This window comes from Lipotes vexillifer, unplaced genomic scaffold (assembly GCF_000442215.2).
Source record: "Lipotes vexillifer unplaced genomic scaffold, Lipotes_vexillifer_v1.1 scaffold448, whole genome shotgun sequence".
Taxonomy (NCBI): Eukaryota; Metazoa; Chordata; class Mammalia; order Artiodactyla; family Lipotidae; genus Lipotes; species Lipotes vexillifer.
In genome coordinates, this window is record NW_006787097.1 from 2076571 (window position 1) to 2094017 (window position 17447).

Sequence of the window (17447 nt, forward strand, 5' to 3'; positions counted from 1 at the left end):
AGATAGACCCACACACACATGGTCACCTTATTTTTGATAAAGGAGGCAAGAATATACAATGGAGAAAAGACAGCCTCTTCAATAAGTGGTGCTGGGAAAACTGGACAGGTACATGTAAAAGTATGAGATTAGAATACTCCCTAACACCATACACAGAAATAAGTTCAAAATGGATTAAAGACCTAAATGTAAGGCCAGACACTATAAAACTCTTAGAGGAAAACAGGCAGAGCACTCTATGACATAAATCACAGCAAGATCCTTTTTGACCCACCTCCTAGAGAAATAGAAATAAAAACAAAAATAAGCAAATGGGACCTAATGAAACTTAAAAGCTTTTGCACAGCAAAGGATGCCATAAACAATTGAAAAAACAACCCTCAGAATGGGAGAAAATATTTGCAAATGAAGCAACTGACAAAGGATTAATCTCCAAAATTTACAAGAAGCTCATGCAGCTCAATATCAAAGAAACAAGCAACCCAATCCAAAAATGGGCAGAAGACCTAAATAGACATTTCTCCAAAGAAGATACACAGATTTCCAACAAACACATGAAAAGATGCTCAACATCACTGATCATTAGAGTAATGCAAATCAAAACTACAGTGAGGTATCACCTCACACCAGTCACAATGGCCTTTATCAAAAATCTACAAACAGTAAATACTGGAGGGGGTGTGGAGAAAAGGGAACCCACCTGCACTGTTGGTGGGATGTAAGTTGATATAGCCACTATGGAGAACAGTATGGAGGTTCCTTAAAAAACTAAAAATAGAACTACCATGTGGCCGAGCAATCCCACTACTGGGCATATACCCTGAGAAAACCATAATTCAAAAAGAGTCATGTACCACAATGTTCATTGCAGCTCTGTTTACAACAGCTAGGACATGGAAGCAACCTCAGTGTACATCAACAGATGAATGGGTAAAGAAGATGCAGCACACGTATACAGTGGAATATTACTCAGCGATAAAAAGAAACGAAATTGAGTTATTTCTAGAGCAGTGGATGGACCTAGAGTCTGGCATACAGAGTGAAGTAAGTCAGAAAGAGAAATACCATATGCTAACATATATATATGGAATCTAAAAAAAAAAAAAAGGTGGTTCTGAAGAACCTAGGGGCAGGATAGGAACAAATATGCAGACGTAGAGAATGGACTTGAGGACACGGGGAGGGGGAAGGGTAAGCTGGGATGAAGTGAGAGAGTGGCATGGACATATATACACTACCAAATGTAAAATAGATAGCTGTTGTGAAGCAGTCGCATAGCACAGGGAGATCAGCTTTGTGCTCTGTGACCACCTACAGGGGTGGGTTAGGCAGGGTGGAAGGGAGTTGCAAGAGGGAGGATATATGGGGATATATGTATATGTATAGCTGATTCACTTGGTTATAAAGCGGAAAGTAGGACACCATTGTAAAGCAATTATACTCCAATAAAGGTGTTAAACAAAACAGAATGGATAGCTTTGTGAAGAAGTATACACTTTAGTGCAACTGCTGAATTAAGAAGTGGATACTCAGCTATCAGCGGTTCATTGAAGGGTTTTCTGCATTGCTGAAAAGAAATGTATTAAATGGCTTGTAAGATCTGTCCTAATATTACGATTCTGTTACTTAACATTCACTATTAAGATTTTCATTGTCACAAACACATGTGCATAAGAGTGTGCACTCGCTCTTACTCTCTCTGCCCTTCCCCCAATTTCTCTGTTTCTCATCTAAACACACACACACTCATGCACACAGGCTATCGCAATTTATAAACCTTCATATGACCACTATGCTTAGTAGATGACTGAGAATTAGCAACATTTGATAGATCTTTAGGAAAACACATCATCTCATGACCCAAGGCATAAGTCTTGATTACGTGCTCAAAATAAGACATATTTGTGATAATCCACAGTGTGATTTTGAACTGCAGTTTTAGCGTTTGATACTTTAAATTTTCAAGAAATAACCTTGACATTTTTTGAGTTAATGTCAAAATTGGCCTTCACATCTTGTCATTAAATAATTGCTCACTTCTCTGAACCTCAGTGTCCTCATCTTTAAAGTAGAGACAGTCTCCTTCCCATAGACTTGTGAGAATGAAATAAGATAACATACATGGTATAAAGTAAACGTTTAATAAAAATTGATTAACTCTTAATTAGGAGCAAAATAATTAACTAGAACAATTCACTGTTTCTTCAGATATCTCCACGTAAGCATAAGAAAACAAAGCTTTTCTGAGTGTGAATAGATCTCTTTCGCTAACTAAATCCACTTTGTACTTTTATTTTCAATTTTTGTTACACAGTTTTTGGTAAACTGAGATTCATAAAATGTAGTAATCAAAAATGTTTGTTTTAAAACCATTTTCAAGAATGTGGTAATCTGTTCAACAATCATTTATGCTGAAGGTCAAAGCTAAGATTTTTGAAAGTTTAAGAAAGGATGTATATCAGAAATACAGTTCTGCTGAAGGCTATACTGAACACATAATTCTTACTCAGGAAACATTGCTTGAGTCTTCAGGTCTTTCAGTTAGCCTCTGATCTGACAAACTCCAGAAGATATTATTTCCCTGACTATTTCTCTCCTTCTCTGACTTTTTAGAATCAGAAGTAAAGATCAATTAGTTGCCCTTTTGTGTCCTAAAATCAGTTTTTCTCATGTGGAGGAATAAACATATTTTCTGCTTTTTATCAGTTGGCGCTACAGTGTTGTCACAATATGCCAAATTCAGATGCTATGTAAACTTGAATTATTAAGACAAATTCATTAAATATATTCAAAACAAATGCTTTAGGTTTCATGCATTAAAACCTTAAAATGAAATTCTGTATAGTGTTGTTCTTCTCTGAAAATATAAAATGCAGCATTTGGGTTTTATTTACCTATTAATTGTTTCCCACATCCTCTGCTTTCAAACTCATTAAGTGTTTAAAATGCATGCTTAGTGTATATTGATACAGCTTTTTCCAAAAGCAATATGGTAATAATAGTATGACACAAAATCCAAATTATATAAAGCAATTTTCTCTATAAAATAATTTAACAAAATCAAAATTTATGCACAAAAATTTGTGCATAAAATGTCAGAACTCTAACAGGACAATATTGGAAACTTCAACATCCAACATTAGAGGAGTGACTTGACAAAGTATCAGCATAATTGAATATTTTAGCTATTGAAGTAAAAATTATAGAAACTATATTAAAGTATGGAATAGGGATAAGAATATATGGTTTAAAATAGAATTATCTAGAATTAAGTATATTTAACAACTATGTAAAACGTGGATGTTTACATATGAAAGGAATGTGCAAAAGTGAAGAAATTTTAGGATTTACATAGATCTTAGACCCTGAAGTCCATATGTAAGTGAAGAATCTATGTAGTTAGGGAATAGATTCTTTATTTCTCTTTTATAAGAGTATAGAAGAGGATTCATATAATTTAGGTGATGTGTCTGTACAATTAATTAACCATTGGAGAAATGGAAATAGAAAAGATAGTACCTAGATTTTAACCAGTAGTCATTCTAAAATGCTACTGGCCTAACTGAATTTCTTATAAGTTTGCAAGGATTATATCATTTGACCTTGAGTGCTAAATAATTATGAGGCAAAAAGTAATACACTGATAATATTGCTTTGTGATATTGTACATTAAACTGAAAAATAAACTATAAGTTTGTATACATGAAAAGGACATTTTCAAAAGTTGTAAGAAACTGATATACTTTAATCAACTTCTAATTTGTTTTATTCACTTTAAAGTTATAATTTTTCCATAAAGCACCATTTAATACACTATTATACTATAATTCAAGAACATTAATGCATTTTTCAACAGGGATAAATTTATTAATGGTAATTTATTAGCAGTGAATATGACTCAATTTAAATAGTGAATTATCAGAACACTTTCTTATTTACCATATTACCCATTTCTATTTTAGCTTATGGCACAAACTTCTATTTCTTATAAATTTCTATAATTATCGCTCATTTTAAGAATATATCTTAATCCAGCAATACTGCTGTCACTGAACAGCTGGAAAGAGTTTTAAATATACTTTCTAAAGTGCTTAATTCCTTAGGAGAGCCAAACTTGTCATTCTCACAAATTTAAGAAAGTACTGAATAGTTTATCCTTAAGATACAAAGTCAACATTGGGAAGTAAATTACCACATTTAATACTTGAGTCTTACTTATAAATTTAAAGAATTTTCATCTTGATCATAGAGAATCAATTTTTTCAAATCCTATTTTCAACTGCAATTGGTACATTTGAATGGATTTCTGAAAATGAACTGGAAAGATATCATGAGTTCATAATGAAACTTCTAATTTGAGTTTACTAGTATAGGGTTTTTACTTACCTTCATTGGTCTGGCATCTGTATCTCCTTTTTTCCCATAGTAAAAAAATCCTAGTTCTCAATAACACCAACAAAATTACTCATTTGATCTATCCCTCAATACACACACACACACACACACACACACACACACATATTCAGAATTACAATACAAGTAGTACCACTAACAATATCATTACTAAAAGCAGTTTAATAATTTTTGCAGGATTTTTTAGTACTTAAAATATGTTCTATTGGTATGTATGTTAAGTTACTGTGTTTTAATGTCATTTTAAGTAGTTCCTCTTGAAGGCTATCCTTTCAACTCAATACACAGGTTTCTCTCTACTGATTTTTTGAGATTCCTCTTTTAAATGTTAGTTTGTTTTTTAATTATTTAAAATATATACAGGGTTCCAAAGTAAATCTTCAGGGGAAGATATATGCAGAGATGTTTTGCTTCTCACCCTGTAGTGTCCATCCTATTGCCTCCCACCCTCTAAGGGTAACCATTATTATTCGTTTTTATTCTAGATTTATCCTTACATTGTTTTTTATACATTTTTCTCCATCTCACTTTCTTCACTTAAAAATATATCCTGAAATAACTCCATTCTAGTATTTATATATGGTCACAATTCCTTTTTACAATTTCATAATTCTCTGGTGGATGTAGTGTAGTTTTTTCAATCAGTCCCTTATTGATGGGCATTTAAATTGTTTCCAGTCTTTACAAATAAATCTCAGTGAGTAGTCTTATAAATATGTCACTTTGTATTTCTGCAGTGTTTCTTTCAGATAGAGTCCCAAAAGCCAAAGCATAAATGAATATATAATTTGCCTTAAATTGTTAAATTTCCCTTTATAAGGATTGTGCCATTTTGCCTTTACACCAACAATGTATTAAAGTGCTTTTCCCCATAGCCTAGCCCAGAGCCTGTGTCAAATTTTTGGATTTTTTGCCAATCTAATAGATGAGAAATGGTATCTCAGTATATTTAATTTGTATTTTTTAAGATTGAGTTTTAACTTCTATGTAAAAAACTCCTTTTATAAGTAATTAGGATATTTAAAAATGAGAAGTATTTTGTTAGATAAAAGAACCTGCATTATATACATTCTAGGTAAATTTTGAAGTTTAACACAAGATTATTTTAGGTTAGGATTGGATTGTTAAAACAATGTTATATAGAAAAAGAAGATAGACATGATTGTGAAAATGAACTTCAGAAATTAAATATTTCAGTTTTATTCAAATGTCATAGAAACCATGCAAAAGAAATAATCCTCACATTGATAAGCAAAAATTTACTGTAGTTAAGAAGTTTGTGATATAAGCTTCTATAAAGTACTAAGACTTTATAAAGTACCAAGTCTTGAAGGAAAGTCTATAAATGATCTTGTAATTGCAGAGGATTTTCTATAGCAGACTTAGATTTGATTAAATATAGAAGTCAAGTCTATTGTACTTCAAGTTGTAGCCCCAAACCAAAGCCAGTTTAAGAAAAATTGTTTTCCTCTAACAAAACCAGAGATGATGAGTTCTGGTCCTTATTCGTGGACTATCTGAGTCTTTCCTATGTTCCTTAATAATGTTTCTAAATATATTTTAATATTTTATTTGGATTGAATAAAGGAGATCCTATCATATTACTCTGACATCAATAACTAATGTCCTCTTCAACAAGAATTATGTTTTCCTTAGAAGACAAAATATTAAAGAAAGGATTATGGAGAATGATTCCTGCCAATTAATTCTCAGTTATTTTCTTTCCTTTCAGCACCTTCCCTGATAGGTATGGTAAGGAAGGACTGGGCATCCCAAAATAGCATTGCCATATCATGGCAAGCACCTGCTTTTTCCAGTGGACCCATACTGGACTACGAGATCAAGTACTATGAGAAAGTAGGTCTTATTTGGAGCTTCCTAAAAATCTACGTATACATATATATGCATATATGTATATACTAAACATGTTGTTATACAATATTATTTTACTTTAAAAGCTATTCTTTTTCGGCCTAACTTCATACCTACTATGTCTTTGAATACTCTCCAATATACTATTGTGCTTATACTTTCTTAATTAATTTGTCTTGTTTTATGTCAGATTAAAGTAGAAGACACAAGATGTTCATCTCTACCTTCACTTACTCTAGGGAGTTTTACAATAGAGTAAGAAGTTGTAACTCCTTCAACTTACAGTTTAATTGACATAACATTTTTTCTAAAACTCACTTGGGAAGAAATAGTAAAATGGAATTACCATAATCTAAAGCAATTTCGTGTAGGCCATATCCTTTTCCAATGAGTTTAAAGTTACAGTCTGCTAAAATTTGGAAAGTATGATTTAAGGTTTAAATGGAAATAGCTGATGAATTAAAAATTTTCTTTACATTCAGGTCAGCTGATTTATTTTATGTTAGCAAGATAAATATGGTTAATAAATCAACTTTTAACCTTAATTTCCATTTCTGTCATTTAAAATTGTTCTTACTATATTTTCCCAAATTATATACTTACTTAGTTTTATGGTATTCACATACATTCTTTCTTTATGCTTTTCCCTCCATCCCTCACTATTATGATATTGTCCTATAGATATTATGGCAGAACATATAGTCAATTCTGATAATATTTCCCATTGGGCTGATACTACCCTGGAATATTGATAAAGTGAGCATTACATTTAAAAAATTATAATGTAAAAATTATATATAATTCCCAGTGGTATATTAAAATAAGAAAGAATTTGTGTTTCTGTAACTCACTAGAAACAAAGGAACATAACAAATAAATTTAGGTTTCCTATGGAGAAACATAGGGCAAGAAGAGAAATAGAAGTCTTTATTTTTCTATTCTGCTGCTTCTGAGCAAATGTAATTTTGAAAAGGGGAGAAGTAACTCAGTAGCATGGCTGTATCTAGTAATTTCAGAATTATGTAGTCAATGAAAACTATCATTATTATTAACTGGCATGGATAAATCCATAGTCTAAGAAAGGAGGAATTGACTCAGTTTAATTGGCTTATAGATTCTGCACATTGGTCTAGCCAGCATGTGCTCAGAAATCCTGTTGGGCTATTCTTTCAAATGTTACAACCCGTAACATCCTGTCACAAAAATATACGTATTTTCCATCCACTCTTTTAAATATATCTTCATGTACTCAAAAATTCAGAGTATTTAAAAAGCAATGCACACATATTTTTAAGCAACTTTTCAGAATAAAAATATTTCTCTGTGTTTTATAAAGGTTATATTTCATACGCAGAAAATCCTTATTCTATTATCATTTTTACTTCATATGTTTGAAGATGAAAATAACTTGCAATATTTCCAATTAAAGAAAAACTACACCGATTCCATAAAAAGAGAACCACATTCATCCAGTCAAAACTTTATAAGTTAATAATATTCTGAAAGATGGTTATTGACATAATATCCATGTTTGAATGATAGAATAAATAATGTTACGAAGGAGTTTATTTTATAAGAAAATGGAAGTGATCCAGTGCTAATGGATTAAACATGGAGTTGGAAGCAAAGGATTCCTAATTCATGTACTGACTCTGACTCTCATTATGCTTATGGTCAGGAAAAAGTCTATTAATCTCCCTATGTCTCAGACTTCACATTTATAAAATGGAAATAAAGATATCAACTCTTCTAGTGGATTGTAAAGACTAATTATGAACAGACCTGAAGATGAAGAGTGTATGAAGTCAATATTAAATATAATTTAAGAAAGCATTAGGGAAATATTTGGCATATTATATAGTACAATATAGAATCAGAGCACAATAGCATGGGTATTATGTACAAACTAAATAAAATATATGATATCTTCATACATAAATACATAATGTGTAGGCAATCAATTAAGATGTTAGAATATCAGACCTCTGAGAGAAAGCATAAAATGACTGACAGCATTAAAACTTTTCCCAACTATGACTTCAGATTCTTACTGTACCTTTTATATATCTATATCTATAACACGGTTTCTCCTCCCAAGAATTATTTTTATAAAGCTTATAAGTAGGGCAACCTACAACAGAACTCTTAGTTAAAAGTGCTTATTTCTTTATTAGGGATCTAAATATAATTCAGTAGGAAAAGCAAAATACAAAGCAGTACATGCACAAATGATCCTATTTTGGGAACACAAATATTCCTCCATATATGTATATTTTTGTGTGGTTATATTAACATACAGAATATGGAATGGAAATACGCTGTTTTAGGTGTTACCTATTGGGTTAGAATGGGATAAGGGGTGGAAGTACATAGATGGAAGTAAGAGAGAGAGCGAGGTAGCAAATATAGATAAATATGGATGGATGGATGGGTGGATGGATAGATCCTAAATAGCTTTGGTAGCTGTCCTAGATCAAGTTGCCCAAAGGCAGACCCTGAGATGGGAATTTGTGTGTAAGTGGTTAATGAAGAACGCTCCCAGGAGAACTGGTAAGACAATGGGGAGGCAGGACTATGAAGGAAGATGCAAATCAAACTCAGAGTGAGCAGGGGAGCTCTGGAGTCTAAATTGTGTCTCAGAGTTCATCGTATGGAGACAAAGAAGCTGAGCTTCCATACTCAGGCTCCAGTCAGTCATTGACCACAGGCCTGAATGGACATATACATGTGGTATTCAGGAAAAAGTCATAGGCACATCTGGTTCTCCGTTGTGGCTCCAGTTGCCCAAGTTTAGGTGTCTAAAGTAGATGGCAGGTACAAGCCTTTAAATGCAAAACACATAGAAGCTAGTGGGTGGGAGCAGGAACAGTTAAAGGTGAGCCAAGTAGATCTCATGGCTCACCAACTAATAACTAAAGCACCTCAATGCTCAGAGAACTAGGAGAGAATTTTACTCCTTGGCTCATTATGATATCCATAGTCTCCTCAGTCTTTAATATTGGTGCCTCAGTCTTTAATTTATGGCATTTAAACTTTACATTTCCTTTCAATCAAAGATATAGTATATTGCTAAACTTAATTAATACACAAATGATCAATATTCCTCCATTCTCTGAGGAATTCATGCTGTTTTATTAAGTTATTGTGTTAGGATCATTATTCTGTAAATCAGGAGAGTAGTTAAGCTGCTTAGAATGTGAAGTGTCTACAAATATCTGAGGTCAAACACATATTGTTGTTACCAGTGACCTTTGCTTAGAAAAAGGCATTGGCGTAAATGTTCAAAAATTTGAGTTTGGCTCAGACCTTAACTTTCTTAGGCGTGTTTTCTCATCTGTAAAATAAAGATCCAGAAAGATAATCTCTTCCATTTTTAGCTGTTTCCAAATGCTGCTATGTTTGTGTTTGTACAGTTATATAGATATGTTATACTGTCTTTCAAAGAATTTATGTATGCTAAAATTAAATACATACACACATTTTAAAAAATACATCACCACAGGGAATAATCTTCACATCATAGTTATATATAAAAATTAAAACCCTACTATGATTGTCTTTTGTTTCTATGTGTGTGTGTGTGTGATGAGAGGGCTATGAAGAAGAAAATATATTGCTTGTGGGTTATAATTAATTAGATACTCTCTATTCAGTTAATTATACTCCCCCAATTCTTGGTTACTTTTCTCTTTTCATACTTAAAAAGTGTTTTATTTTTTTAAACTCACATGAATATAGTTTGAATATGAAAAGTCACTTAAAATAATGAAGAAAGTCACGCATGTTACCAAAAAAGTTTATATTTTGTATTTACTTACTAACAATGCTTTTCTTCAGAGCAGAGCCTCCTCTTAATGAGGGAACTGTTAAAAACCATGAAGACAATTTAGGTGATACACACTTTATATAACACTTCATGAAGTGGATGGTCTCCTTTCAAGGAAGTGCCAAATGGGCCGGAAGGCAGGGAGCTTTTATAGCACAAGGAATAAAGAACAAGGGAGAGAAAAAGAGAAAATATCTGATTGGCTGGAGCCACACAGTCAACCTTGTTTAGGGTGAGAATGAACAAGGAAAGAAGTATAGAGCCCAGAGCTGGCTTGGCATTTGGGGACTGGGTAACTGGATATACTGTGTGTTTTTTTTTTAATTGAAGTATATTTGATTTACAGTGTTGTGTTAATTCTGCTGTACAGCAAAGTGACTCAGTTATACATATATATACAATTTTTTTGTGTTGTTTTCTGTATGGTTTATCCCAGGACATTTAATATAGTTCCCTGTGCTTTACAGTAGGACCTTGTTGTCCATCCGTTCTATGTGTAGTAGTTTGCATCTACTAACCCCAAACTCCCAGTCCATCCCTCCCCCACCAGCCCCCCTTGGCAACCACAAATCTGTTCTCTATGTCTGTAAGTCTGTTTCTGCTTCATAGATAGCAGAAATATGACATTTGTGTCATATTTTAGATTCCATATGTAAGTGACATCATATGGTATTTGTCTTTCTCTTTCTGACTTACTTCACTTAGTATGATAATCTCTAGTTGCATCCATGTTGCTACAAATGGCATTATTTCGTTCTTTTTATGGCTAAGTAATATTCCATTGTATATATGTACCACATCTTCTTTATCCATTCATCTGTCAATGGACATTTAGGTTGTTTCCATGTTTTGGCTATTGTGAATAGTGCTGCTATGAACATAGGGGTGCATGTATCTTTTTGAATTATAGTTTTCTCTGGATATATGCCCAGGAGTGGGATGGCTGGATCACATGGTAATTCTATTTTTAGTTTTCTGAGGAGCCTCCATACTGATTTCCATAATGGCTGCACCAACTTCCATTCCCACCAACAGTGTAGGAGGGTTCTGTTTTTCCATACCCTCTCCAGCATTTGTTATTTGTAGACTTTTTAATGATGGCCATTCTGACTGGTGTGAGGTGGTGCCTCATTGTAGTTTTAATATGCATTTCTCTAATAATTAGTGATGTTGAGCAGCTTTTCATGTGCTTCTTGGCCATCTGTGGATATACTGAGTTTTTGATCCAGCAGAGCTTTTACAGAGACACAAAATTATCAAAGTTTTGGTTTGCTGACTTGGCACTCCGGATGGGAGCGGTTCCATCTTGGGCTTAGAAAGTTATTTCAATAAGTCAATAAGACATCATCTGTCCCCAACCACTCGGTCTCCACCTTCGACATGTTGCAGACCCTCTTGCAGTCACTAAATATCAAAACTCTCATTGAACATCAAATACACCATTCCCTTAGCTCTGCTCCTACCTCCTTTCTTTACCCTTTGTTTTCACATTTTTAATTTTTCTTCTCCTTTGTTTCTCTGCCCATAGCACTTTTCTTTCTCTTGCTTCTTTGTTCTTTTATTATATTTATCAAAGACAGTCTTGATTAGAGTCATTTATGTGTGTATCTGACTCCCTCACTAGTTTGGAAGGCCCTGAATAAAGGAGATCATCTCTTGTTTGTCTTTGTCACCCAACCTTGAGTCAGTGCCTAACACCACTGTTTGCTTTCAGTCAAATTCTAAAGAAAATAATCAAATCCTCCCTTTGTTCAGAACTCATTCAGAAGAAATTGAAACAACTTACCAACCACTGTGAAATTACCCCTAACAATTAAGAAAAAAAAGAAAGCAAGCCCCGAGAACTTCCTGTTTCTACCTGTTCATAAGAAGGACACACACTGATATCCATCAGCTGAGACAATGCTCTGTTAATAAATAGAATGTAAGCACATGAGGGCAGGGATTTCTTTTGTCCACGTTCATATCCTTAGCACTCAGAAAGGCACATAGCTCATAATTCATAGGCAACGATAGTTGGCCAATTATATGCCAGATACTTTTAAAAATGTTTTTTATGTATTAAGCAATTCAATTCCAATAACAACGCTTTGTAATAAGTACTATTACCCTTCCCATTTTACAGATGAAGAAACTAAGGCACAAGAAACCTAAGTAACTTCACCAAAATAACCCAGGCAATAAGTGGTTGTTAACACCTACTTGCATCACAATTGGATGTCTCAGAAAAGTCAGTGCTTTCTGCTGATGCTGATTTTCTAGGTTCCTTTCATTACTCTCTGCTGCCCATTTTGCATCTATAAAATGGCAGCAATAAAATATACCTACCTCACCATGGTGTTGTACAGCTCCACTAATTACCAACTGGTAGCTCATTTTGCAAACATGAATCCTCCATAATAGTTCATCATTCTTACATCCAATATTTAAAGATCTGTAAATGGTAAAGTCTTTTCCTTACAATTCTCTCATTAATTTTTTTTTTTACCAGTCAGCAGTTTTTAGATTTTGCTTAAGAAATTTCATATAAGAAAGGAAACATTTCTTATATACAGATGGTCAATAATTATAAAATTCTGAATTTAACTTCCCATTGTTTCACCTACTCTACCAATTGTAGAATTGAGTATCTACGAGGATTATATAAAAGATGTAATTTCATGCCATGAAAACACTGTATTGTTTAAAAAAAAAAGGTGAAGAGATTTGTGGGAAGCTTTTCATTATGGGAAATATTTTCATCGCTCAGGGATGACTTAAAGTAGTCTCTTTCGATAGGAGGTTGAATCATTGGTATCTTTTGTAAAAATCTCATACTTCTCAAAAACAAACTTTGCACAATGTCTCTTTCTTCCTTCTCTCCCCTCTTATTCTACTTTCTCAGGGTAGTTTTTCCCCCAAGATAACAAATCAATAAATACTACTTTTTTCCTAAAATATATAAGCAGTACATCTGCATCTTTATTTGATTAAAAATACATGAAGAAACTATTGTAGAAATAATCAACTGAAAAAGAAAAAAATCCTTCTCTCCTTCCTTATAAAATTGTCAATATACATTTCTTATTTTCTTCTGTTGTATTTCCTTCACTTAGGTGTTTGCCCAAAAGTGAAAGAGAATTTTCTGTTCGCTTCCACAAATGCTACTCTTACCTCTATCCACTGTTTAGGTACAAAAACATATCTCATTTATTCTCTGCATCCTCCTTCCACAATGACCATCTAATGTGTACATTTTGTAATGTAAATGTAAACTTGCATGTAAATTGAAACATGGTTTTCATATAGGAACTAAGAAAAGTGTGGTTGAGGAAAGGGCATATGGATTCCCTGGATCACAGGAGGAACTTGTTGAAATGCAGGTTCTGATTCAGTTAACCAGAGGTGGCTTAAAGGAGGTGGGATGAGGGTTTACATTTGAAACAGCTCACAGGGAAGGCTAGCACTGCCTCTCCCAGGACCACACTTGAAGCTCTAAGTCTCTAGAGGCACCACTTCTCCATTACCTCACTTTAAAGGTGTGGATAGAGGGAGAATAACCACAACCCTCTAAACATACATGTGAACTTAAATATTGAACCATCTTTATAACTGGCTAGAATCTCTGTAGATGTTATGTGTCTTGTGTGATATTTGAACCTAAAATATTAATCCGAAGCAAAATGCAGTAAATAAGGGACCGAGTCAGTTTCAGATACAACTGAGTTGTTTCTAATGGAATCAGCAAATTCCTGAGCTGCTAAATAAAAGTTTTGTGTTCTCTTTTTTCCTTTCTTTTCATAATTCTTATTTGTTGCCATGTCCACCACAGAGAAATTAGATATGAGCATTTGGTACTAATTAAAACAACATTACCTGATAAAAAATGGATGGCAAGGGAATTCACTGATATACACACTCATTACAGAGATTTCATTGCCAATTTCCGTGTTGTGTAGCAAACACCACTCTATGTAGAAGCCTGTCTGGTTTAGTGAGCCCAGGGAGTCCCCACAGTGCCCGGAGCAGAGATTTTCGTGGTTGCAAACCTGGGACTGGTGCCAGCACTGCATCAACCGCAGCATCTGTATGGTTTGAACGTATCTGAATAGAAAGAAATTGAAAGATATTTGCACTACACATCTAGTATAAGGTTTGCACGCATATGAAAATTACAAATGTCTACTGACTCCTCTAGCTTTAAATTGTCTTCTGTTTCATAAGAGTCATACTACCTTTTGTTTGATTTGAAAAATGGATTTGTTTAAAATTACAGAAGCTAGATTTAGTATGTCAAAGATTTGATACATCCAAAAGAGGAAAAAGTAAAATTGGTAGAACTAAGTAAATATACTTCATTTAAAACTTTAGAATATATCTAAATTTATAGACCGAAATGGAGGTTATAAGCATAATAAGTATCAAAGTTTATGTTTTGGTTTTCAAGAATAAAACAATACCCACTTCACTGTGCTCAAAGGGCCTGGATTCTTTTGGTGGTATGTAGTCACCAGAAGTGCAGTCTTAGCGCTGATGTTGTAATACTAGCTAAGGCTGCTCATTAATCACACTTCTGCCGACTTGCTATATTTCAATCAGCTCTAAATTTCATAACATTTTAATTCAATTTCACATCCTGAAGTCATAATCAGTTGCTTTGATATTCCTGGTCAGACTTTTCTTAAACTGCTTCATCATCACTTTAATGAATTCCATGTCTTCATCTCTTTTTTGATGAGGTTAGGGTAAACTAGATTATTTTCCAATTCTGAAATTCCATGATTGCGTAAGCTTATTATTATTTTATTGTGTCTGGCTTTGTTATGCAAGCTGATAAGAAATTATCAAGTAAGAGTAATGAAGGAATGAGAGATTTGATGTTTCCAATGAAAATATGAGATATTAGAAAATTACAGGAAAGTATATAAAAATCTTAAGGGTGAAAGAGTAATTCAATTTCTTCAGCAATCTGGAAATCTATATATTTACAACCAAGTTTTGCATTTCTAAGAAAAGATAAAAATATAAGGCTATTTTAAAAAGATTAATTACTACTCCTATAAATTTCTACCTCCTCTTAAAAATTATTGTTTGGAGGGAAGAAATAATACAATGGAACATACAGCTTGGAGTAGAGGTTATAGAACTCACAATACCAAATTCTAAGAGGATCACAAATGTCCCTTTAAGTAGGGGCAGATGGTGGGACAGACTACTAGAAACTACTCTAGGAAAGTGTCTAGGTTTGTGTCCACCAGAATCAGGATAGCCTTGGAGTATGCAAAATTAGCATTTTTCCATTATAGTTTCATTCCTTCAGAAAAAATTTTTCTGGGAAGTAACAAGGACATAAATTCAAACTTCCTCTAAATTTCTGATCTAGTTTGGTGAAAATCAGACAAACAAAAATCCCATAGACAGGCACCAATTATTTGAGTGTGATATTGACTTGAATTCAGACTGCATTCAGCCTTCAAAGAACTGATCTTCCATTAATGTAAAATGTAAATATAATGTTATTACTTCAGAAAGCCAAATGTATGAGTCAGATATCTAACTTTCTATCCTAAAATGATGAAAGGGTAAATACTACTGTATAATGCCTGTAGGCAAATCTAATATAAATTTGAAGCTAAGAATTGCAACTCTGGTAGATTATGTTATCTAACCCTTAGCAAGTTTCCCCTGATCACTGGCCTTGTTAAAGTGTTGACTGAGTCGTACTCCCTTGGGAGAAATGTAAGTTTTGCTCTTTCAAGTGCAGTTAAAAACACAACCATATTTTTGCCTATTCCTTAAACAATTAAAATTTGGGGCTACAAGTACAAACATAATTACCAATTCATAAATTGACTTTTTTCTCTTCTGATACTGTACTACTACTTTTTTCATCTTGCACTTAATGAGGAAATCTATAAACTGAACAAAGATGCATTCATTTCTTCTGAAGATTTTAAAGCCTGTAATTGTATGATAAATCATGTGAAGTTATCTTGCGAGATTTCCTATAGAATACGAGGTGGCTGTTTACAGAATGCATTGTTTAGCCCCATTTTCCTTCAGGGATTTATTAGCAAATGCTAATAGAGGAAATAAATATGGACCATACAGAGGGTAAGGTAGAGCTAGCAACTTTTCTCAGGAATTTGGTGGGGTTTCCTCCTTGTATAGTTCATTCCAATAAATACTTCTGTGAAAGGTGTGTATATGTTTTTAAACTGCATTTTTAAGCATGGTTTTTATTAGACCCCATAGATTTCAAAATATTGCAGTATTTTAAAGAAAATCCAACTTTTTTTTTTTTTTTTTTTTCCGGTACGCGGGCCTCTCACTGTTGTGGCCTTTCCCGTTGCGGGGCACAGGCTCCGGACGCGCAGGCTCAGCGGCCATGGCTCACGGGCCCAGCCGCTCCGCGGCATGTGGGATCTTCCCAGACCGGGGCACGAACCCGTGTTCCCTGCATCGGCAGGCGGACTCTCAACCACTGCGCCACCAGGGACGCCCCCAACTTTTTATTTAAGAAATATGTAAGCTTCTGTGTGCCTCTGCTGCCTGACTTGATTTGCAGATTTTTATTTTTTTATTGCTGGAGGGAATGATTAACATCCAAGATTATAGTGTGTCCAGTATTAGGAAACCTGTTCTTCTGGAGCTAGAGAACCCTTATTTATTGCAAGGCCAAGATTTGATTTTGTTGGATGAATTAGGAAAACAAAAATGAGTTAGAAGCTAAAATATTTGCACATTTCTAGTCCTTAAAACTACTTTCCCAATCTTGAATGAAGGTAGAGAAAAACATTTTGGTGTTAATACTTAACTTGGATTATGAAAAAACAAAAATAATGTTAACAAATAGTAGTTTACTGAGTACACTCTACTTATATTAATTCATTTTAAGACAAGTTAATTAGCTGCTAGCTAATTGAGAGACACCTACCTACTTCATGATTACCACTTAGATTTTAACCTCCAGCTGGCAACTTAATAAGAAACTGTGATAAAAATATATTTAGATATTGATGGAACGTTAAAAGTGACTGGACTGTTGCTTATTTCATTTTTCTTCTGTTGCTTTTTTAACTTTTGGTGGCTTTTTAGTCAATTCACATTGATATTTGTGAAACAAAATATTTTACACAATAATAAATATTCTATCTAGTCATAGTGGATTTGGACAGACCTGGGTTAGAATTCAGGCTTTGAAACCAGTTAGCTTTGTGACCATAGGCAACGAGTTTTATTTCCTTAAGACTTCTTCATCTGTTAGGAGAGAAATGATAACAACCACATAAGCTATTATGAGGAATAGATTAACTGAGACTTTTAAATGTAAATCATTCATTTGCTCCTGGGAAAG

At 33.7% G+C, this 17447-nt stretch overlaps 1 protein-coding gene across 1 annotated transcript in view; it reads left to right on the plus strand.

Annotated features, from left to right (window-relative positions):
• Positions 1-17447, plus strand: part of EPHA6 (EPH receptor A6) — an 894187-nt gene that overhangs the window by 523870 nt on the left and 352870 nt on the right. Inside the window, exon 6 of the mRNA XM_007459872.1 lies at positions 6146-6270. Within this exon, the coding sequence (XP_007459934.1) occupies positions 6146-6270 (125 nt within the window). The remainder of the gene's footprint in view (positions 1-6145; positions 6271-17447) is intronic.